General features: G+C 34.8%; 1 protein-coding gene and 1 pseudogene across 3 annotated transcripts in view; one reads left to right on the forward strand and one right to left on the reverse strand.

Annotated features, from left to right (window-relative positions):
- The window catches only part of KHDRBS2 (KH RNA binding domain containing, signal transduction associated 2), a 588,458-nt gene that overhangs the window by 465,340 nt on the left and 97,888 nt on the right, over positions 1-25,230 (reverse strand). For both annotated transcript variants that reach the window (XM_025383028.1, XM_025383029.1), the window contains exon 2: positions 18,723-18,850. In XM_025383028.1, the coding sequence (XP_025238813.1) occupies positions 18,723-18,850 (128 nt within the window). The remainder of the gene's footprint in view (positions 1-18,722; positions 18,851-25,230) is intronic.
- On the forward strand, positions 12,914-14,241 carry LOC112622952 (annotated as a pseudogene). Its single transcript, XR_003119060.1, has one exon. The product of XR_003119060.1 is annotated as a peptidyl-prolyl cis-trans isomerase FKBP1A pseudogene (transcript).

Raw genomic sequence — 25,230 nt, forward strand, 5'->3', positions numbered from 1 at the left:
TTTCAATCCTAGAAGTATTCATATGCAGACTGATGAGTAGCACAAATACTGTAGAAATGATTCCTAAATTGGGTAGAAGATTTAGCCATATGACCTACGAGACACACTCCCAACTAATGAGTAGTTTATTTCTGCCTCACTTAACACCAGAGGAGAAATACATCTGTTTTTCCATCTGTGGGCCTTTGAAATCTTAGCAGTCTGTGTCCAGAATTATCTCAATGCCTCCTCAGATAAAAGAAAGTGAATTATACAATGGTTTAATGCAAATAGAATCTTTGGTGCAGACAGATCCAGGTTCAAATGTTAACACGATCATTAATATATTGTGGGGCTTTAGGAAAGCCACTTACATAGTTTTAAACCTTACGCTCTTCTTTAGAACACTCACAATGTACTTCAGAAAAGAAAACAGCAGTTCGTTCTGCTTTTCTCAGTGTCTGATATATACAGGGTAGTCATAAAAACTGTAATTCTCTTAAGTGTGAGGTCCCAGGTTTAAGGACTATTTTACAATGTTTTAAAGTTAGTCATTCCTCTAAGCTTGAGTTTTACACTATGCTCTTAATTTAAGCACCATATCTATTCATAAACCAGAAATAAAATGTGCATTGTTTTTTCATAAAGACAAAATTTGAATATGGTTTTTAAACTCATAATAGATTTTGGTGGGTTTTGGAGTCATGTTTGGGGTTAAATTTTCTACTGCATGTTTTAAGATATGATTTGTTTCGATTATAATAATGAACTACACGATGTAATAAAAAACGGCAACAGGCTGTAAACTTACTAATGATATTATTTTAGCAAGTCAGTTCCTATGAGAGTTTCCTTACATATAAAATGGGAAGGATAGTATTATTAGAATTTTTGTGACAATCAAATGATTCATAGATAAAAACTGTAGGTTATTTGGCATATAGACAACACATAATAATTCTTAGTTTTAATTATCTAGGAAAAAAAAAGCTTCTACATAGAACCAATTTTTCTACATTACTTGCTTTCCATTAGCCCAAGCTATTTCTAAAATGTCTTTATTATTAGGAAAATAACATTAATAGTAACTAATTCAAACAGCACAAAAATGCTTGCAATAAAAAGGGAACCCCTTTTTCAAATTATCTGTCTTACATTTATTTATATATAATTATATGCACATGTATACACATGCATGTATACCTTTTATACTAAAGGGGAACAAATACATTTGTTTCATGTAACAATATGTATTTTTGCAAATATATAATTCTAACATAAATAGCTAGATGGGCAACTGCTTTCAAAAATCTGTGCCTTTGTGATATTAATTAATTTTGCAAAACTGCTCTCTAAAATACTTGAGTCTATAATCTCTGACCAAGAGATTATGGAGTGAAATTTTCTACATGGCCTAAAATCATTATTGATTATAATCAAAACTTGTCAGTCTGATAAAGAAAAGAAGCATCTCAAATTAATCATAATTTGTATTTTTCTAAAAAGTGAGGTTCACATTTTTTTGAAATTTCCCTTACACTATACATGTGTGATAGGAACATTAGCTTCTTGTTCAATTAGAAATATGAATTCCTCTATATAGAAAGGCATGGATTTTCTGTCATGTGTTTCAAATATTCATATAAATTTAGAATTTCCTTTTTGATTTTAGTAATTAATTATCAACATGACTTTTCTTGTACAGAAGTTTTCAATTTATGTTTTAAAATAATTTATTCGTTTACTTATGGCTTCAGTAATTTTCATCATTTTTTGGAAATGCTTTCCCTAATTAAACTTTATGAAATAAAATTGCCCATAACTCATTCTAGTACATTTATTTATTTATTTATTCATTGGCACTTAATTTTAGTTAGACACAGAATTTATTTTGGTGTACCAGGTAAGATAGGGATCTGGTCTTCCTTTTCTTTTTTCTCCAATTGTCTTACTGGTTATCTCTCTAACACTTATTCAATAAATGATGTATTCACCTTGTTGTCAATATCTACTAATTATATGCATCCATGTTTATTTAATAAGGAATAGAAAATTGGTTTTATTAAACGCATTTTTTGATCTAAAAATTAGTGAATTTGTTTATTTTTAAAAACTAAATCAATCTTGCATTCCTGAAATGAACTACATTTGAGTATAATTTACTATGCTGATAGATGTGTTCTACTGACATACATTTGGTAATATTTTTGTAATATTTCTTATTACTGTAAAATAGACATAGCATAAAATTTACCATTTTAACTATTTTTAAAATATATCATTGTCATTATTATTTTTAGAGACAGGGTCTATATTACCTATGTTGGACTTGAACTTTTGGGTTTAAGTGATTCTCCAGCCTTAGCCTACCCAGTAGCTGGGAAGTAGCTACACGCCACTATACCTAGTCCTTTTAACTAATTTTAAGTGCACGAATACGTGGCATTAAGTACATTCACAATGTTGTGCAACTATCCATTTCTAGAAGTTTTCATCTTTCCAAACAAAAACTCTGTACCCATTAACGAATAATTTATCATTTGCTCCTCCGCCACAACCCCCTGCAACCTCTATTCTACTTTCTGTCTCTATAATTTCGCCTGTCCTAGGAACCTCATAAAAGTAGAATCATTTATTTGTTCTTTTTGACTGGTTTATTTTATTTAGCATAATGTGTTCAATGTTCATCTATGTTGTAGAATATAATAGAATTTCATTACTCTTTAAGGTTGAATAATATTCCATTATATGTGTATACCACATTTGATTGATCTGCTAATTTGTTGAGGATATTTGGGTTGTTTTTATCTTTTGGCTATTGTGAATAATACTTCTATGAACACTAGTGCTCAACACTTGGTAATATTTTACAGTTTTCCAATTGGTATTCACAACTGAGGTTGTTCTACTGTTTTATTTTTGTGACATCCTTATGAAATGCATGTATTTTTAAGAAGGTTCTTTATAAAATTGCATAAATCTAAAATTGTGTATTTCACAAATTTATTTTCACAATGACTTACCTTAAAAAATGAAAATAGAACTTAAAGTATAATAATAATAAAAAATAAATTAAAAAAAAAAGTTACTCCTAATTTTTCTACATGGATCTAAATGTCTTTCAACAAGTTGGTTGCAGTCAGGTCCTAACTTAATAAAAGTATTAATAATCCCTTATCTACATGTTTCTAGGTAAAAAACATTAATTTTTACTTCCTTATTTCTCATAGAAAGTTTTATTTTTCTGCTAATCCCCCAAAATACAGTATTTAAGTTTATATCAAATTCACTTGCTTCCACTTTTCAAAATCAATAATAAAATGGAAATCCATTCCATTGATAATGCAATGTCTGTTGATTATAATGGTGATATTTCTTTTCTGATCTCTTACACATCTGTCTACATAAAAGGCCACCCCTACTGCAACAACAAAAGAAATAGCAGAAGATCCATCTGTGCGCTAATGAGTGTAGAGAAGCTTACTGAAGGCTCCCTGAGTTAAACAAACAAACAAATGAACAAACAAGCAAATGAAGAATGGCAGGATTGTAGAGAGGCACATGAGATGAAAGATTTTTTGGCTGTCACAGGGCCCTAAAGAAAGAATATGGGTTTGGACATTTTTCAAAAAGCACCTGCATTTTAATGGTCCTTTTGAAGCAGTCTTCAGTTTTCCAGTTGAGGGTAAATGTGAAAATAAGAAGCCACCCTCCCAAATAAGGTAGAAAATATTAGCCTGAGGTATGAGAAGGAAAGGGCTAGGGGTTTTGTTAGAGAATGAAAACAACTAGTTAAAACAGGCTGAATATTCACTAGACCTAGAAAAGGAGAGACTGGTATGATTTCAGGAAAATCAAAGACATATTTGCAAGGGGTCATAAAAAATGATGTGAATAGAAGCACAACTAATTCAGAATTAGAAATGCATGACTCAATGTGGGATGAAAACATAAAAAATTAAAAAAATACAAAATGGAAAAATAATATTAGAAGTACATGGGAGAGGCATTAATTAAAAGGACGGGTAATCAGAAAAGACAAATTCTAGACATAATACCACTGAAAATTTCTAAATTTTCCTAGAAAACAGGATTATTTCACATGCCATTCTATTGGAGAGAGTATAGTCTACAGCAATTTGGAATTTTTTTCCTCATAAACATGTGAATCAGTGTCATATCATTTTCTCAATTAAAATTTAAATTCACAAACGAGGAGTTGGGAAACTGATATGAATGAAACTGAAATCACAAAGCCCGTCAAATCCTCTCTTCCATTTACTTTAGAAAAATAAAAAGCAATGCTGTGCAGTTGTCTGTGGTTTAAGCTGTAAGCTACAGAGTGGCTTCTGAAAAACCATATTGCTTACAAAAATAGACATGTTTCCAAGATTGTAAGTGGTTATATTTGGCTTTGAGTCGTAGTTTCCACAGGAGTTGTAGCTTCCACATTTAGGAACTATTCTTAAATGATCTGATAACTACTTTAAAAGTCAGAAAAATCACACTCATCAAGTACTTGGACTTGGGTATTTCATCTTTTGATGTATAAAGAAAGAAACTCACACTCTGTGGGAAGACATGGCAAGTTGTAACCATGGATGAGACTCCTTCCAACCAGGCACAGAAGGCTGCCCCTTTTTCTGGGACTGAATAGAATAAGAAGAAGTATAGAGCAAGTGAGATGGTTTTAAACACTTTGGAACTTTAATTTTCTGCATTAATCTGCATAAGAAATTGATTTGAAAACCAGCACAGGGGAATGTGGCTGTGTTTGATCTTAAAAAAGGTCAAATTTGGGGCAGATTTACACTCCTGGTAATACATTGCTTTAAAAAGTTGGCAGTAACTCAAGTCAAGAAATATAAAGTGGGCCTTGGGGCAAATTTAATTGAAGAAAAGGTCTGATGTATTTCACAGAATTCTAAAAGTACATCAAAGAGATACTTTTAAAAGGCATTGAGAGGCTGAATTGCCTAGGTGAACAAACAGGTACACCAGCAAGCAACAACTAGATACCCTCTTACAAGAGGAAGCCACACATTCCTGTCCTCTAATGGTCTCTCAGTTTACCCAGACACGTGCCAAGCATTCCTTTTGCATGTCTAGCAGTAACAAAATATAGCACACCTTGTGCCATTTAGGTATACATTGGTTTATTAGATCCTACAAGGCACTTGTTTGTTGTGGCACAAGAAAATATGGAATTTTTATCATTTCTCCAAGGATAATAATTGTCTTCATTAATATCAAATTTATACCCTAAGCTATGTTATTCTTTTTGTATCTGTAACAGCTTTGCATTTCACCACTAACTCGTGATGTAATCATACTGAAGACATTTAAAACTGCAAGTAAACTCAATACACATAGTTCCTACACTACTAACAACTTACTATAAGAAGTCAGTACCACATTTACACATGTACAGGCAAAAACAGTGAGCTACAATCACTGCATGCCTGAAAGAGATTGTATTATGATGCTGACTGTAATATGCACAATAGGTGGAGATGTTAAAATTTGAAAGAAATGGCATATTGGACAATGAAACATAGTATATGTGGAGGAGAAATAGCAAATGTTAAGAATAGTGCTTATTCTCATCATATATATAAATATATATGTATATATGAATATAAATATATATACATTTCTATATATACATACATATATAATTGTATATATATACACACACACACACACAAACACACACACATACACACACACACATTTTTTTTTAACTGCTCCTTGAAAAGCGGGGCTAACTCATTGGCAGTGCACCTAGAGTCAGCCTCCAGATTCTTCAAGAATGTCTTAGGAATATGGAGGAACATACTGATACATGTTGCCTTTGTAGAGGCTTAACTATCAAGAAATAATTGGGGATTGGGTCAAAATGGCAGACTAGAAGCAAGAAGCTTATGTGTACTGCTCTCATGGAGAGGAAAGAAAAGGGCTAGTGAACGCTGACCCAACAAGCTGATCACCTAAGAAATTGCTTTGGGATCCATCAAGGCAGGAAGAGGACACAGCAGAGAAGAACAAAGCTGGGCAGAAACTCATATGGAATCAATGCATAGACAGGAGAAGCTCCCCATATGGGAAAGGGTAAGTGAGTAGGAATTCCATGGGAGATTCACACTCTCTTGACAGGGACCTGTGCAAGACTGGGGACGGGAAAATGCCCCTGGCCCCACTGCACTACACCACACACTTCTAACCTGAGGCAGAGAGCTACCAGTAGTTTTGGCAAAGGTAACTCTGAAGTCCACAGAGACCTCTCAAGCCTTTAGACCCTGAAACAGACTAGTACCAGTGCCACAGCCCTGATGGAATGTGTGGGAGCAGTAAGATTGATCCATTCACCCTCACCAGACAAAGCTTGGGGCCAGCTTCTGGCCCAGTGGTCCCTCCTCTGCTTGAACTCAGCTGGTGGGTACAGCCTTCTGTTGTCTTAGAAAATACCCAGATAGCAGGGCGGGTGACTCCACCTACCCCCAACACTGGTAGCAATGTGTGCCACACCTGCTAGATCTTTTAGCCGGCTGTCTTACTTCTGTCCAAACTCTGTGGGAAGGCACGATCATGTGTTCCCTGGGAAAGCGCTCAGTCGTCTGACCCCACCCACTGCCGGCTTGGTTGGTGACTAAGCAGGGAGAAGCCTTCACTGAAAGAAGTGAGACACCTGTGTTCACAGGTTGATGGAGGATCAGGGCATGCCTCCCTCCCCAGGGCCAACTACAGCCTGTCTGCAGACCACTGCCGCTACCTGAGGAAGCCTCATGGAACAAAACATCCAGCAAAAGAAATGCGGGGATGAGCTTGATTGAAGGGGGCTCCTCCAAGGCCTGGAAGCAGACTATGTGAGTGGGCCATCCCTCTCCGGAGCATCACAGAGAACTACTGCCAACTGTGCCAAAAAACAGAAGAGCCACACAGCGGAGTAAGAGCCTATCTGCTGGCTAACACTCTTAAGTCCCACCTACTGGACTATGCCCAAAAAATATAGGACTAAAATATTTTGCCAGCATATCCCAGCCGACACATGTGCACCCTGCTATACCACCATGGCTGTTGGCACATGAGAAGAACCATGGATCCCACTGCTACCACCCTGATGAAGCAGTTTGGCTGGCAACTCCCATCAAACAGTTGTGACCACAAACCAGAATCACGTTAGCCTCCCCAGCACAGCAGGTTCCTCACCTCAAGGGGCCAGAGAACAAAGATGGGGACCTGGTACCAGTCCACTCAGGGTAAGAGCATGTAGCCCAGGAGTGCAGAACTGAGCCACAGTCCCCTGAAATATTCCAGAATCAAAGCCAGTTGACTGAACCTGCCTTATACCAAAGTCAAACTGCCAAGGGCATCAAAGAAGATAAATGCAAAAAACCCCAACCAAAGGACAGTGACTTCAAATATTAAAGGACCATTGGCCCACACAGAGAGAAAGAACCAGTGTAAGAACCTTGGCAACTCAAAAAACCAGAGTGTCTCCCTACCTCCAAACAACTTCATTAGTTCCCCAACAATGTTCTTAACCAGGCTGAACTGGGTGAAATGGCAGATACATAATTCAGGGTATGGATAGGAATGAAGATCACGGAGATTCAGAAGATAGTAAAAATCCAATCCAAGTAATCTAAGGAATACGATAAACCAATACAGAGAATAAAAGATGAAGTGGCCATTTAAAGAAAGAACCAAAGTAATCCGAGAGCTGAAAAATGGATTACAAGAATTTAATAATACAATCACAAGTATTAACAACAGAATAGACCAAGCTGAGGAAAGAATCTCAGAGCTCAAACACTGGTCCTACAAATCCACTCAGTCAGATAAAAATAAAGAAAAAAAGAAAAAACATGTATGAAGAAAACCTCTGATAATATGGGATTATGTAAAGAGATCAAAACTACAACTCACTGGTATCTCTGAAAGAGAGAGAGAAAGCAAGCAACTTGGAAAGTATATTTGAGAATATTGTCCATAACAATGTCCCGAACCTTGCGAGAGGCCAATATCCAAATTCAGGAGATGCAAACAACCACTGTAAGATACTATAGAAGATGACCATCCCCAAGACACATAGTCATCAGATTTTCAGTCAAAATAAAATAAAAGACATTAAAGGCAGTTAGAGAGAAGCGGCAGGTCACCTACAAAGGAAATCCAATCTGGCTAACAACAGTCCTGTGAGCAGTAACCCTGTAAGCCAGAAGAGATTGAGGGCCTATATTCATCATTCCTAAAGAAAAGAAACTACAACCAATAATTTCATATCTTACCAAAATGAGCTTCATAAGCAAATGAGAAATAAAATAATTTTGAGACAAGCAAATGCTAAGGGAATTCATTAATACCAGACCTGCCTTACAAGAGGACCTTAATGGAATACTAAATATAGAAACAAATGACTATTATGCACCACCACAAAAACACACAAGTACATAGACCATTTACACTATCATGCAACTACACAGTCAAGTCTGCAAAATAACTACCTAATAACATGATGATAGGATCAAATCACACATATCCAAACTGACCTTGAATATAAATGGGTGAAATGCCCCAACTAAAAGGCACAGAATGGCAGATTGGATAAAGAAGCAAGACCCAACTGTATGTTCCTTGAAGAGACCCATCTCACATGCAATGACATCCACAGGCTCAAAGTAATGGGATGGAGAAAAATCTACAAAGCAAATGGAAAGAAAACAAACAAACCAAAAATAAGGGGTTGCTACTCTAATCTCAGCCAAACAAACTTTAAGCAAACAAAAATCAAAAGAGAAAAAGAAGTACATTACATAATAGAAGGGTTCAATTCAGCAAGAAGACTTAATTATCCTAAGCATATAGGCATGCAACATAGGAGTACCCAGATTAATAAGCAAATTCTTAGAGACCCACAGAGAAACCTAGATAACCACACAATAGTGGGAGACTTCAACACACCACTGACAGTATTAGATCATCATGGCAGAAAACTAACAAAGATATTCAGAACCTGAACTCAACACTTGGCTAAACGAACTTAATAGACATCTAAAGAACTCTCTACCCCAAAATTTCAGAATATATATTTCTCTCTGCACATGGCACTTTAAAATCGACCAGACAATTGGCCATAAAACAATCCCCAGAAAACTGAAAAAACAAACAAACAAACAAACAAAAAAACCAAAAACTGGAATCATACCAAGCACGCTCTTGGACCACAGCACAATAAAATATATATATCAATGCTAAGAAGATTGCTCAAAACCACAGAATTACATGGAAATTAACCTGCTCCTGAACGACTTTTGAGTGAACAATGAAATTAAGGCAGAAATCAAGAATTTCTTTGCAACTACTGAGAACAAAGATACAACATACAAGAATCACTGGGACACAACTAAAGCCTTATTAATAAGAAAGTTTATAGTGCAAAATGCCCATATCACACAACTAAGAAGATCTCAAATTAGCAACCTAACATGACACCTAGAGGAACTAGAGAAACAAGAGCAAACCAACATCAAAGCTAGCAGAAGACAAGAAATAAACAAAACCAGGCCTGAACTGAAGGAAGTTGTAACCTGCAAAAACCATAAAAGTTCGCATCCAGGAGTTGGTTTGCTGAAAGAATAAATAAGATAAACCACTAGCTAGACTAATAAGGAGGAAAAAAAAGAGATGATCCAAGTAAACACAAAGAAATAAGAAAGGGGATGTTACCACTTTAGGGATCCCACAGAAATACAATAACCTTGAGAGACTATTAAAAGCACCTCTATAACACATGCTAGAAAACTTGGAAGAAACTGGTAAATTCCTGGACACATACAACCTCCCAACACAGAACAAGGAAGAGACTGAATCCCTGAACAGACCAATAATGAGTTCCAAAATGGAATCAGTAATAAACAGACTATCAACCAAAAAAGCCCAGGACCAGTTGAATTCACAGCCAGATTTTACCAGATATATAAAGAAGAGCTGGTTCCATTCCTACTGAAACTATTCTAAACTCTAACTCATTCTATGAATACAGCATCATCCTGATACCAAAGCCTGGAATAGACATAATGAAAAAAACTAAAACTTCAGGCCAATATCCTTGATGAACATAGATGCAACAGTCCTCAACAAAATACTAGCAAACCAAATCCAGCAGCAGATTAAAAAGCTAACATTCCACAATCAAATAGGCTTTATCCCTGAGATGCAAGGTTGGTTTAGCATATGCAAATCAATAAATGTGATTATGCACACAAATTAAACTAAAATAAAAAACCGTATGATCATTTCAATAGACACACAAAATTATTTCAATAAAATTCAACATCTCCTCATGTTAAAAACCCTGAACAATCTAAGCATTGAGGGAACATACTTCAAAATAGTAAGAGCCATCTATCAAAAACCCACAGCCAACATACTGAATGGGCAAAAGCTGAAAGCATTCACCTTCAAAACCAGAACAGACAATGATGCCCTCTCTCACTACTCATATTCAACATAGTACTGGAAATCCTAGCCAGAGAAATCAGGCAGGAAGAAGAAATAAAAGACATGTAAATAGGGAGAAAGCCAAAATATCCTTATTTTCAGATGATATGATATTGTACCTATGAAGCCCCATAGTCTCTTCTCAAAAGCTCCTAGACCTGATAAGGAACTTCAGCTACATTTCAGGTTACAAAATCAACGTACAAAAATCAGTAGTAGTATTTCTATACACCAACAATATCAAAGCTGAGAATCATGTCAATAACACAATCTCATTCACAATAGCCACAAAAATCCCAGAAATACAGTTAAATAAAAAGGTGAAAAATAACCTAGAAATACAGTTAAATAAAAAAAAAAGGTAATTTTGAGAATTACAAAATACTGCCCGAAAGAAATCAGACAAGACACAAACAAATGAAAAAACATCCCATGTTCATGGATAATGAAAGAATAAATATTTTTTAAATGACCATACTGTTCAAAATAATTTACAGATTCAATTCTATCCCTATAAAACTACCAATGATATTCTTTACAGAATTAAGAAAAATGATTCTAAAATTCATATAGAACAAAACAAAAGAGTCTAAATAGCCAAAGCAATCCTAAGCAAAAAGAACAAAGCTAGAGGCATCACATTACCTGACTTCCAACTATATACTACAATAACCAAAACAGCATGTTACTGGCACAAAAACAACCACCAAAACCAATGGAACAGAACAGAGACCCCAGAAATAAAGTCACACATCTACAATCACCTAATCTTCTACAAAGTCAAAAAAAAAAAAAAAAAAAGGAAAAAAAAGAAAAAGAAAAACAAACAAAGCAAAACAAAAACAGGCAATGGGGATAACTAGCTAGCCATAAGCTGAATATTGACGCTTACGCCTTCTTTACACTAGCTACAAAAATAAACTCAAGATGGATTAAAGACCTAAATGTAAAATCCAAAACTACAAAAACTCTGGATGATAACTTAGGAGATACCATTCTGGAAGTAATCCCCGGCAAAGACTGCATGACAAAGATACTAAATGCAATTGTAACAAAAACAAAAATTGACAAATGGGTCCTAGTTAAACTAAAGAGCTTCTGCACAGCAAAAGAAACTACTGATAAACATACAACCTACAGAATGGAAGAAAATATTTGCAAATTATGCATCTGACAATGTTCTAATATGCAGCATCTACAAAGAACATAAAAAAATTAACAAGGATAAAACAATCCCATTAAAAAGTAGGCAAAGTACATGAACAGTTACTTTTCAAAAAACATACATGTGGTCAACAAGCAAATGAAAAAATGTGTAACATCACTAATAATTAGACAAAATGCAAATCAAAAGCACAATGAGATACCACCTCACACCAGTCAGAATGGCTATTATTAAGAAGTCCAAAAATAGCACATGCTGGTGAGGTTGCCAAGAAAAGGAAATGCTTATACACTGCTGGTGAGGTTGCCAAGAAAAGGAAATGCTTATACACTGCTGGTGAGAATGTAAATTTTATCAGCCACTGTGGGAAGCAGTTTTGCAAATTCTCAAAGAATTTAAAATAGAACTATTATCTGACTCAGCAATCCCATTATAGGGTATATACTCAAAGGAATATAAATCATGCTACCATAAAGACACATGCACATATATGTTCATAACAGCACTATTCATAACAGCAAAGACACAGAATCAACTTAGATGCCCTTCAACGGTAGACTGGATTTTTAAAAAATGTGGTGTGTATACACCATGGAATATTACACGGCCATAAAAGAAGTTACCATGTCCTTTGCAGCAATACAGATGGAGCGGGAGGACATTATCTTAAGTGAGCTAATGCAGGAACAGAAAACCAAATACTGCATGTTCTCACTTGCAAGTGGGAGCTAAACATTCAGTACACATGGACGCAAAGAAAGGAACAATAGACACTGGGGTCTACTTCAGGGTTGAGGGTGGGAATAGGGTGAGAATGGAAAAACTACCCATCAGGTACTATGCTTATTACCTGGGTGAGGAAATAATCTGTACACCAAATCCCCCACGACACACAATTTACCTGTATAATAAACCTGTGCATGTAACCATGAAACTAAATTGAATATTAAAAATAAGTAATTGCTGTGATTCCGAAATATTTGCAAATGCAAACAATAGATGCACAACATCTATTTCTCTATTAATCTCTTTTGAAATAAATTTTGTTGTGTATTTTCAAGGTACACAAAATTATATTATGGGATACATATACAAAGTTAAAAAAAAAGTTACTAAAGTGAAGCAAATTAACATACTCATCATCCGAATACTTGCCCATTGTTTTATTTGCTTTTGTAGACAAAAGCAGTTAAATTCTACTCATTTAGCACGAATCACAAATACATGTCTATTAATTTTATTATAAAAATACAAAGCCAAGAGGGACTAGGCAGAGCCGTGGAACCGCTGCCAGGTCGCTGTCGGTCCACGTAGCGCTGCCAGCGCGCTCACCATGCGCCGCCGCCATGGGAGTCAGGTGGAAACCATCTCCCCAGGAGACCGGCGCACCTTCCCGAAGCGTGGCCAGACCTGGGTGTTGCACTACACCGGGATGCTTGAAGATGGAAAGAAATTTGATTACCCCCGGGACAGAAACAAGCCCTTTAAGTTTATGCTAGGCAAGCAGGAGGTGATCCGAGGCTGGGAAGAAGGGGTTGCCCAGATGAGTGTGGGTCAGAAAGCCAAACTGACTATATCTCCAGATTATACCTATAGTGCCACTGGGCACCGAGGCATCATCCCACCCCATGCCACTCTCGTCTTCGATGCGGAGCTTCTAAAACTGGAATGGCAGGAATGGCCTCCTCCCTTAGCTCCCTGTTCTTGGATCTGCCATAGAGGGATCTGGTGCCTCCAGACGTGTGCACATGAATCCACATGGAGCTTATCCTGATGTTCCACTCCACTCTGTATAGACATCTGCCCTGACTGAATGTGTTCTGTCACTCAGCTTAGCTTCTGACACCTTCGTTTCCTCTTCCCCTTTCTCCTCATATGTGTGTTTACCTAAATCATATGCCATAAACCTCAAGTTATTCATTTTATTTTGTTTTCATTTTGGGATGAAGATTCAGTTTCAGTCTTTTGGATATAGGTTTCCAGTTAAGTACATGGTCAGGTATTAACAGCACAAGTGATAGGTTAACGTTAGAATAGGAATTGGTGTTGGGGGCCGGGGGTTGCAAGAATATTTTATTTTCATGTTTTAGATGAAATTTTTATCTATTATATATTAAACATTCTTGCTGCTGCGCTGCAAGCCATAGCAGATTCGAGGCGCTGTTGAGGACTGAATTATTCTCCAAGTTGAGAGATGTCCTTGGGTTAAATTACAAGCCCTACCGAAAACTGAGGTGGGGATGGGGAGAGCCTGTGCCTCCACCATTCCCACCCCACCCTCCCCTTAATCCCTCTGCCTTTGAAAGCAGATCATGTTCACTGCAATGCTGGACAATATAGGCATCTGTCCCTGGGCCAGCAGGGACCTCTTAAGCCTTCCTCGTGGCCTGGCTTATTTTTTTATTTTTATTTTTTTTCATCCTGTGGTTTTTCTAATGGACTTTCAGGAATTTTGTAATCTTATAACTTTCCAAGCTCCACCACTTCCTAAATCTTAAGAACTTTAATTGACAGTTTCAATTGAAGGTGCTGTTTATAGACTTAACACCCAGTGAAAGCTCAGCCATCATGACAAATCCTTGAATGTTCTCTTAAGAAAATGATGCTGGTCTCTGTTGCTGTGCAGAAGCTCTTTAGTTTAATGAGATCCCATTTGTCAATTTTGGCTTTTGCTGCCGTTGCTTTTGGTGTTTTAGACATGAAGTCTTTGCCCATGCCTATGTCCTGAATGGTACTACCTAGGTTTTCCTCTAGGATTTTTATGGCATTAGGTCTAACATTTAAGTCTCTAATCCATCTTGAATTAATTTTCGTATAAGGAGTAAGGAAAGGATCCAGTTTCAGCTTTCTACTTATGGCTAGCCAATTTTCCCAGCACCATTTATTAAATAGGGAATCCTTTCCCCATTTCTTGTTTGTCTCAGGTTTGTCAAAGATCAGATGGCTGTAGATGTGTGGTATTATTTCTGAGGACTCTGTTCTGTTCCATTGGTCTATATCTCTGTTTTGGTACCAGTACCATGCTACCATCAGAGTGAACAGGCAACCTACAGAATGGGAGAAAATTTTTGCAATCTACTCATCTGACAAAGGGCTAATATCCAGAACCTACAAAGAACTCAAACAAATTTACAAGAAAAAAACAAACAACCCCATCAAAAAGTGGGCAAAGGATATGAATAGACATTTCTCAAAAGAAGACATTCATACAGCCAACAAACACATGAAAAAATGCTCTTCATCACTGGCCATCAGAGAAATGCAAATCAAAACCACAATGAGATACCATCTCACACCAGTTAGAATGGCGATCATTAAAAAGTCAGGAAACAACAGGTGCTGGAGAGGATGTGGAGAAATAGGAACACTTTTACACTGTTGGTGGGATTGTAAACTAGTTCAACCATTATGGAAAACAGTATGGCGATTCCTCAAGGATCTAGAACTAGATGTACCATATGACCCAGCCATCCCATTACTGGGGATATACCCAAAGGATTATAAATTATGCTGCTATAAAGACACATGCACACGTATGTTTATTGCAGCACTATTCACAATAGCAAAGACTTGGAATCAACCCAAATGTCCATCAGTGACAGATTGGATTAAGAAAATGTGGCATATATACACCATGGAATACTATGCAGCCATAAAAAAGGATGAGTTTGTGTCCTTTGTAGGGACATGGATGCAGCTGGAATCCATCATTCTTAGCAAACTATCACAAGAACAGAAAACCAAACACCGCATGTTCTCACTCATAGGTGGGAACTGAACAATGAGATCACTTGGACTCGGGAAGGGGAACATCACACACCGGGGCCTATCATGGGGAGGGGGGAGGGGGGAGGGATTGCATTGGGAGTTATACCTGATGTAAATGACGAGTTGATGGGTGCAGCACACCAACAAGGCACAAGTATACATATGTAACAAACCTGCACGTTATGCACATGTACCCTACAACTTACAGTATAATAATAATAAATAAATTTAAAAAAGAAAAAAAAAAAGAAAATGATGCTGGTCATCGCAGTTTCAGCATCTCCTGTTTTTTGAGCTTGGCTCCCTCTGCTGATCTCAGAGTTTCCTGGCTTTTCCTCCCTCAGCTCCTTCTCACCCCTTTGCTGTCCTGTGTAGCGATTTGGTGAGAGAAATCATTGCTGCCCCTTCCCCCCAGCACCATATATGAGTCTCAAGTTTTATTATTGCAATAAAAGTGCTTTATGCCAGCTTTTCTAAAATATATATATATATATGTGTGTGTGTGTGCGTGTGTGTGTGTGTGTATATATATAGCGCCAAATAAGAAAAACTACTCATTAAAATAATTTAATATTATAATATGACATATTTCCCCAAGTCAAATTATTAAATGTAAAGCACCAGGGCTAGATAAATCATTCTTAAAGAGCATTTTTATAATTTTTATAAATTAAATTTTAAACTTCATTTAATTTCTTGTAGTATTCAACTACGACAACAAATTCACTTGAAATTGGAGAGTAATTGAAACACAATCTATCCAAAAAAAGTCATGTAGTAAAGTCTTGAGAGGACCATTTCCCCAAGAATTCCCATAGTAATTTATTGCTCTTTGAGAGGACTGTGTCATCAATACATTAATTATTGGTACAAACAGACAGCAGTTGTCAAGGGGAGAAATCATTCTGAGAGAAAGCTGTGTAAAGGAAGTCTTTCACCAGTGTGGCCCCCTGAAGGATAAATCACTTTTCTATTACAAAACATTCAACTTTAAACCAATAAATACTGTTGTGTTCTGCTCAACAGCTCATAGTATTACACCACATCACACATTTTACAGCTCATAAATGTACACTGAATACAGCTCAAGTTTAGTGATCATAATCTTAACTCTATCTCATTGATATTTTTCTAAGAAATGGACAATGAACAGCAGGAAAAAATCACAACTTTTATAATAAAATATGGTATGTTTTCAAAAGACTATTAAATATAGTAAGATATAGTTTGTTTTCAAAATATTATGATTTATTGTACTATAAAAACAAGAACAAGGTAGGTCAACTTTGATAAGTGAGTATAGTCTGCTCCTCAGAATTTCACTCCTTTTCTGTAGAAAAGCTCTAAAGTTATCTTTTGTGTGATTATTAGATGAAATGAATATTCCTTTAAAAATAAATTAAAGGAGTTTAGCAGGCTATTCATAATGTAAAGAAATGGTAAATTTTCTCAAGCATGAATTGTTATTTGAGACTATTCCATAAAACTACTAGGTGTTATCATTTTTCACATTCTTCCACATTTAACATGAAAAAGTGATGCAAATATGTGGGCATGATCGGTCAAGTTAAAAATGTAACGGTGCACCAAAAATGAAGAGCCTAAAATTATACTAACTGCACTAAAGATTTCCATCTCTAACAGAAGCATGACCTTGAACAATTCATGATTTTTCAGTTACCTCATCTATAAAATAAAAGTTTTATATATTCTGTGATTTCCAAGATTAGTCCCAGCCTAAACATTCCATAATTTTAAAAATTATAAGAGACACAATAGTTTGCTGGTGATCCGTGGTCCACGGCAGTTAAGAATAAGTAGTTTTATTGTTAGAGCATTTTCTTATACATTACAAAATTAAACTTCAGACAAAAATTTGATATCATAGAATATTCTTATTTCGGTATTCATCATTCTGAATCAAACACAGATCCAGTAATAATCAGCATAAAACCACTCATATAGGAACTTGAAGAGCCATCAAGACTTTAAATGCCTTACATACCTTGTCAGTGTAATTTGATCAGAGACTATAGAACTACATTTTTATTTAGAGGCAGGTATTGAGTCTGTCATTGACTTTCCCATATCCAGAGATACAAATATGTTACTCCAAGAAACATAATCAAGTTATACCATATTTAAATGTATGATTTAAGAAAAGAACCTTCTATTCAAGACTATAACTGGTTAATTGATCAAGTGAAAAAGGACATATTATTCTTTATACTCTAACATATTCCTACCTCATTTCACTACTATGCAAATTTTTCATGTACATTTCTAAGCCTGCCCAATTTAATATTCAAGAGAACATAAAGCAAATCTAATAAAGTTTATTTTAAAAACATATACCCATTTTAAACAGCTTTCTTGCAATAGTCGAGCTCAAAAACAAATTCCATGCCCAAAACATTTTATCTCAAAGATAAATTTTATGGTTTGCTGGGCTTTAACAATTTTATCCCTGTTTGAAATAATTATAGACAAAGCATCTAGTTAATTATATTTACTAAAGTTTATCATAGTAGAAGACAATTGGTAAACCAGAGCATTTATTTCTGTAATCGTTACTGTTAGGATAATTACATGGTCCTTGCTTCACATTCACTCTTCAGAAAGTTAATTATCAGCTTGAATCTTTGAGTTTACATTTTAGTTTCCTCCATTCATTTGACCAAAACAAAAAAATCCCTCTTTTTACCCATTGAAATGTATGAATATAATTGATAAAACCATGCCACTGAAAGCTATCTTTTATAATCAATGATCTACTAGTGAAAAATTAGTTTAAAGAAAGATGTAACATTAAGAATGGTATTGTAATTATTTTATGAATAAACTTTGATTATAGAAGACTATAGGTTATAATCTAAGAGTCTAACAACCTAATTGATTTTCTTAGATATATTAATAATAATTCCCTTCTGATTTTCTAATGTTATATATTTAGTATCATTAACTCTACTCCGTTTTATAATAAGGAGATACATTTTAACATGAATCAAAGACAATCACGTGGGTGTACATATTTGGACAAATTGATATATCATTTATATTTTGAATACATGATTAAAATATCTGATTATGCCTCCTACATTCACAGAACAAAAATGCTGTAGCCTTCAGTTTAAAATTACCCTCATTATTGCACTTTCAAAAGTTTTCCTTCCCCTCTGTCAATATCACGTGCTTGCATATACCTACATTATGAAGCTTCAAATATTTATTTTATAGAAGTCAATAAATAAAATATTTTATCATTTTTTAAATCAATTCTATGAGAACAAAGTATATATGGTAGTACCTTTGGATACTGCTTGACAGGAATCAGTACTCTTTCTGAGAGCTTTATGTTTTTGTTGCTGATGACATCAAGATACTTCTTTTCTTCGTCTTCCTTTTTTCCATCAGTACCTTGAAATTTTTCAATTTCTGGAAGAAAATCACAAGAAGAAAACAAGTGAAATGAGGGAAAATGTTATAAATATGCTGAAAAATGCTATCATAAATAATATTAATATTACTCCTCTTCTCAGGTAAGATTTTGATGAATATCTATAAAAGGCCTGAAACAGCATCTCGCTAACAGTTATGTGAATGCTGCTACTGTATGTAAGAGAAGCTCTGTCAACTCAAACTAAAAAGTGATAATTGAAGATGTGACTGTGTCTTCTGTGAAAAAATTGATGAATTTAATTAATTTTAATATTTTCAAACAAAATTAAAAAGGTTATATATGTCCTTTGACTATTTAAACTATTTTAGCAAACTTAATTTTTTCTAGGAGCAATAAATAGAACAAAATACATTTTAAGGATATATGTTTTATTTTTACTCAGAATTATTCCCAAGAAAATAAAAATAATTAAAATGGTAATTATTTAGTTAGCTAAAATAGGTAGTAAAGAGAAATTGCATATTTTACAAGGAGTTATAGAAAAGTCATATAAATGATTAAATCTATAAATGCTAACATTCATATTCATCAACAAGACATTATCAATATAGGTGTTTAGAAAAACATTAGAATATTACCAAATTTGATATTTTGGAGCACACTTATCCACTCCTTCATTTTTTAATTAATTTATTCCATAAAAAATGTTAAATCTCTACTAGGTACCAGAAATACAACAGAAAACAATAAAATGTCTGCTTTTATAGACTCTATATTCTAACGTGGAAAATGAACAGCAAGAAAATGAATATATGGGCACACATACAGTTATGGCTGGAGGCAAATAATAAACACATTATGCTGTTATTAATACAAAGGAGAGTCAAGCAGTGGCTATTACTTCAGATTTGAAGGGTGATATTTGATCAAAGCCCTGAATGACAGAGAAGAATAAGCCATGAGAAGACTGAGAAGAGCTTAACAGTCTGATGAAAAACAAGCTTTACTTGCTCTTGGAATAGTAAGAAGCAAGAAATCCTGTGTGGCAGAAGAACAGTGAATGTAGAAAAAAAGGCTGGATAGGTGATTATAGGACAAATCATGTAAGAACTTCTAGGATACATGATGTTTTCTACTTTATATTGTGACTGCAATGGTAAGCCTCTGGACCACTTTGAAGAATAAAGGAAGGCAGTCACATTGTATTTTTATTTTTAAGGATAGCATAGTATGTAATATGCAAAATCAATCACAGCAGAAGGGAAGCAAACAAGGAAACCAACTTACATTTGTCTAGTTGAGAAACGAGGCTGACAAGGTAGGAATGAGATGTTAAAAGACTGTGTAGTTACAACTAGAGTCATCTCATGCAATGCACTATGTAAAATAAGTGTTTTGGAGAATTATTAAAAATTCATTTAAAAAATTTCCCTTTTTATATAGTTATTATTATGACCATGACATAATCAGTAAATATTTCTTTTTGTTCTTTGCTGTTGGTCAGTGTACTAAAATACTAATTAAATTAAGATATAAATGTGATAGTGTTTTACTTTTGCTATGGATAGAACAAAACATTCTATTTTTGTTATTTTGGAGTAGAGAAAAGGTGATGATAGTTATTAAGTATGAACATGTTTCATATAAATTTATTTATATTGCATTTTAAAACAATTATCTTTTAAAGGTCTGACTACTTCCAAAGGTAAGGGGAATATATATTTTATCTAATGGTTTTCTTCTTTGTTATTCTAGCTTTAACTAACATTTTTCCCCCAAATGTTTTCAAATGGCTTAAAGAAAACTTCCTAAAACATTCCAATTAGTAACATTTTTGCATACTATTTATTTGGGCTGTGTGGAATTTGAAACAATTATTTTGGAGTAATATTACATTACTTACCCAGGTAGTGCCTGAGTGAAATCTACACTGCATAATTTTTAAAAAGTCATTTATAATCATCTTATCAGTTATATGGTACAATTTCCCTAAAGACAATATCTTGAACTAAACTGAATTTTTTGAAAATAAGTTATATGTCTATAATTTCTACTTAGTATGATAACATCATATTTCTATGTTCCACATGGAAGTACTAACAAGTCACTTTAACTGACTCTTTAAACTGAAAATCACTTTATTCCAACTTTTCAATCCCTTACATAATTATTACAACCAGAACTATGATAACTGCAAAGAAAATCCATTCATCATGTCCTCTGATAGTAAGAATAAACTTTTGATCACTGCCCTGTGGGTACATGCACCTACATACCATAGCTTGCTGAGGTTAATTGTAATGTAGAACACATTGAAGAAGCTGACTCAATTCCTGATCTATCATACATATGGCTTCTCCCTTGTTACTTTTTCATAAAAATAAATTGAATTTGTCTGACATTATTTGCTATCCACAAAACTACTACCTTAGGCTCTTTTAGACATTTGCAATTTGATCAGGCCAGGATTAATTCTAATAACCTTTCCATCAAGAAACAGAGTTAAGTGAAATAGTATTTCCACTGCTATTTCTATTCAATTCTACAATTTTCTTTTGAATTTTTTTGGTATTATTTTACCCTCCTAATACTTAAAGGAAGTTATCTTGTCTTCTTTGGCATATCTCCATGACTAATAGCTCAATACTTGCATTTGTCAAATGCATAGTAACAAAATGGTATATGCCAAACTTGCCCGGGTTTAAAACCAAAGAAAGCTTCATCCATGTCTCTGCAAAAGGACATGAACTCATCATTTTTTTATGACTGCGTAGTAAACCATCATTCTCAGCAACTAACGTAAGAACATAAAACCAAACACCGCATGTTCCAGAGATCCAGAACAATGTGGGGATGCCCTGTCTTACAACTTCTATTCAACATACTACTGGAAGACCTAACCAGAGCAATTGAGCAAGGCGAAAAAAAAGGCATCCAAATAAGAAAATAAAAAATAAAGCTATTTGTTTGCAGTTGACAGGATCTGATATGTAGGAAACCCCTAAAGACTTCACGTAAAAACCATTGGAACTACTAAGTGAATTCAATAAAGTTGCAAAATATAAAATCAACATCCAAAAATCAGCTGCATTTCTATATACTAGCAACAAACTATCCAAAAAAGAAATTAAGAAAACAATCCTATTTATAAGAGTATCAGAAATAATAAAACACTTGGGAATAAACTTAGTTAAGCTGGTTCAAGACCTGTACACTGAAAACCAAAAGCATTGATGAAATAAATCAAAGACAAAAATAAATGAAAAGACACTTTATAGATTGGAAGATTTAATATTGTTAAAATGTCCATAATACCCCAATAACCTAAAGATTCAGTTCAATCTCTGTCAAAATCCCAATGGCATTTTTTATAAAAATAGAAAAAAAATATCCAAATTTATATAACATGATAAAAGAACTTCAAATGGCCAAAGTAATTTTGAGAAAATACACAACTGGAGGCATCACACTTCCCAATTTCAAAATACATTATAAAGTCATAGTAATCAAAACAGTATTATACTGGCATAAAAACAGAAATATAGGCTAGTGGAGCATAATAGGGAGCCTGGAAATAAATCTATACATGTATGTTCAATTGTTCTTTGACTAAGGTTCCAAGAATGCACAAGGGAGAAAAGAAGTCTCTTCAATAAATAGTGTTGAGAAAACTGGATGTTCACATGCCCAACAATATAATTGGACCATTCTCTTACACTGCACAAAAAAATCAACTCAAAGTGAATTAAGTGAATTAAAGACTTAAACATAAGACCAGAAATTGTAAAACTCCTAGAAGAAAAAGAGGTAAATGCTTCTTGACATTGGTGTGGGGACTAATTTCTTAGCTATGACCACAAAAGCATAAGCAACAAAAGCAAAAATAGACAAGTGGGATTATATCAAACAAAAAGTTTCTAAATAGCAAAAGAAACAGTCAACAAAATGAAAATGTGACCTACAGAATGGAACAAAATATTTGAAAACCATATATCTGATAATAGAATGATATCCAAAATATATAAGGAACTCCCACAACTTAATAGCAAGAAACCAATAATGAATTCAAAATGGGCAAAGAACCTGAATAGGCATTTCTCCAAAGATGATATGCAAATGGACAATAGCGATATGAAGAGATGCTGGACATCACTAATCATCAGAGAAATGCAAATCAAAGCAACAATGAATTATCACTTCACACCCGTTAGTATGGCTATTATTGAAAAAACAAACGTTGGCAAGGATGTGGATAAAAGGGAATCCTTGTACATTGTTGATGAAAATGCAAACTGGTGAATCCAGTAACTATGAAAAAACAGTATAGAGATTTCTGACCATATGACCTAGTTGTTATGGTCTGAAAGTTTGTGCCCCCCCAAAATTCACTTGTTCAAATCCTGACTCTAAGATGACAGTATTAAAAGGTTAGGCCTTTGGGAGGTGATTATTTCATAAGAATGGAACCCTCATGAATGAAATTCATGCTCCTAAAAAAGAGGCCTGAGGGAGAGCCCCCAACACAACTTCTACCATGGGAACACAGCTGGAAGGTAAGGAGACAACTACACGGCAGCAACCACAAAACAGAAATTGGGCCCCTACCCAGATACTGAATCTGCCAGCACCAAGATCTTGGACTTCCTAAACTTCAGAGCTATGACACATAAATGAGTAAGTTAAGGGAGCTCATTCACCCCTTCAACCATGTGAAGACACAAGAAGAAACCATCATCTATGAAGCAGGAAATAAGCCCCCACCAGAAACCAAACCTACCGGATCTTGGAATTTTCCAAGATTTTGGATTTTCTTGGATTTTCCAGCCTCTAGAATTGTGAGAAATAAATGTTTATTGTTTATAAGGCACTCCATTTATGGTATTTTATTATAGCAGCCCTAATAGACTAAGAGACCATAAATTTATACATGAGGAATCTAAAATAGTCGAACTCATAGAAGCAAGAAGTATGGTGATGACAGGGACTGAGAGAAGGAGGAAACAGGGAAGTGTTGGTTAAGAGATAGAAAGTTTTAGCTATAAACAGTGAACATGTCCTAGAGACCTATTGTACAACATAGTGCCTATAGTTAACATTACTGTATTGTTGGCTTAAAAATTTGCTAAGAGGGTATATCTTGTATTAAGTGTTTTTATCACAAAAATAAATAAATGTAGTGGGAGTAAACTTTTTGAGGTGATAGGTATGACTATGGTATTGGTTGTGTTAATGGTTTCATAGGGGTATACTTCTCTCCAAATTCATCAAGCTGTATACATTATATATGTACAGTTTTTTGTATGTCAGCCATATCTCAATAAAGTGGAGGAAATTTTTGAAGGTTTTGTTTTTTGTTATTTTGTTTTGTTTTACAATAAAGGATTGTAGAAAAATAGGAGATGCAATTGCCTGGACTGGCAAGTCATACTATGTAATTCTTTTATATTAAGAATGGTTCTTCATTTTGCTGAAGCTTTTTAAAAATATTTTTAATACCTCTCCTAAATGTATAGTTTAGTACAGTCTATGACTTCAAAACTCAATGTCAATGTAAAGATTATTTTATATTCATTCTGAAAATATGAGTAATATTTCAGTGAAAGGAACAATTTGAATATGTGAATCTCTACCTTGTCAAGTTACTTTCTTAACCCACATGATTTCTTTCCTGCAACAAAATTCATACTTCCTGAACCAGGTATACTAAGTATTTAACACTGGCTTCCCACACACTTCTAGTATTTATCTGACCTCAAAATAGAATTTAAGATATTAGAATCCTTAATAGCTATAAGATTAATGTGCTAGGACTGTGTCTGTATTTTGATGCTTAACACAAGTTATTTTGTTGTGATTATATTTCTTTTTACAATTGGCACATTGTTGAGGCTCATATTTTTAAATATATATGACATAATTACATATGCACAAACAGAAATCACAATTATCTGTTTACATTTTAAGTTGGTTATTCAAGATAGATTTTAAAATTATATAATATTTTCCCCTAAAGTCAAAATTTACATAAATTTAAATAAATTACTTGTTTTCCAGTCATTTCAAACACAACATAGAGCTACATAAAACTAAATATCGGCCGGGCGCGGTGGCTCAAGCCTGTAATCCCAGCACTTTGGGAGGCCGAGGCGGGTGGATCACGAGGTCAGGAGATCGAGACTATCCTGGCTAACATGGTGAAACCCCGTCTCTACTAAAAATACAAAAACTAGCCGGGCGCGGTAGCGGGCGCCTGTAGTCCCAGCTACTTGGGAGGCTGAGGCGGGAGAATGGCGTGAACCCGGGGGGCGGAGCTTGCAGTGAGCCGAGATCGCGCCACTGCACTCCAGCCTGGGAGACACAGTGAGACTCCGTCTCAAAAAAAAAAAAAAAAAAAAAAAAAAAAAAAAAAAAAAAA

The sequence above is a fragment of the Theropithecus gelada genome, chromosome 4 (assembly GCF_003255815.1).
Source record: "Theropithecus gelada isolate Dixy chromosome 4, Tgel_1.0, whole genome shotgun sequence".
Lineage (NCBI taxonomy): Eukaryota > Metazoa > Chordata > Mammalia > Primates > Cercopithecidae > Theropithecus > Theropithecus gelada.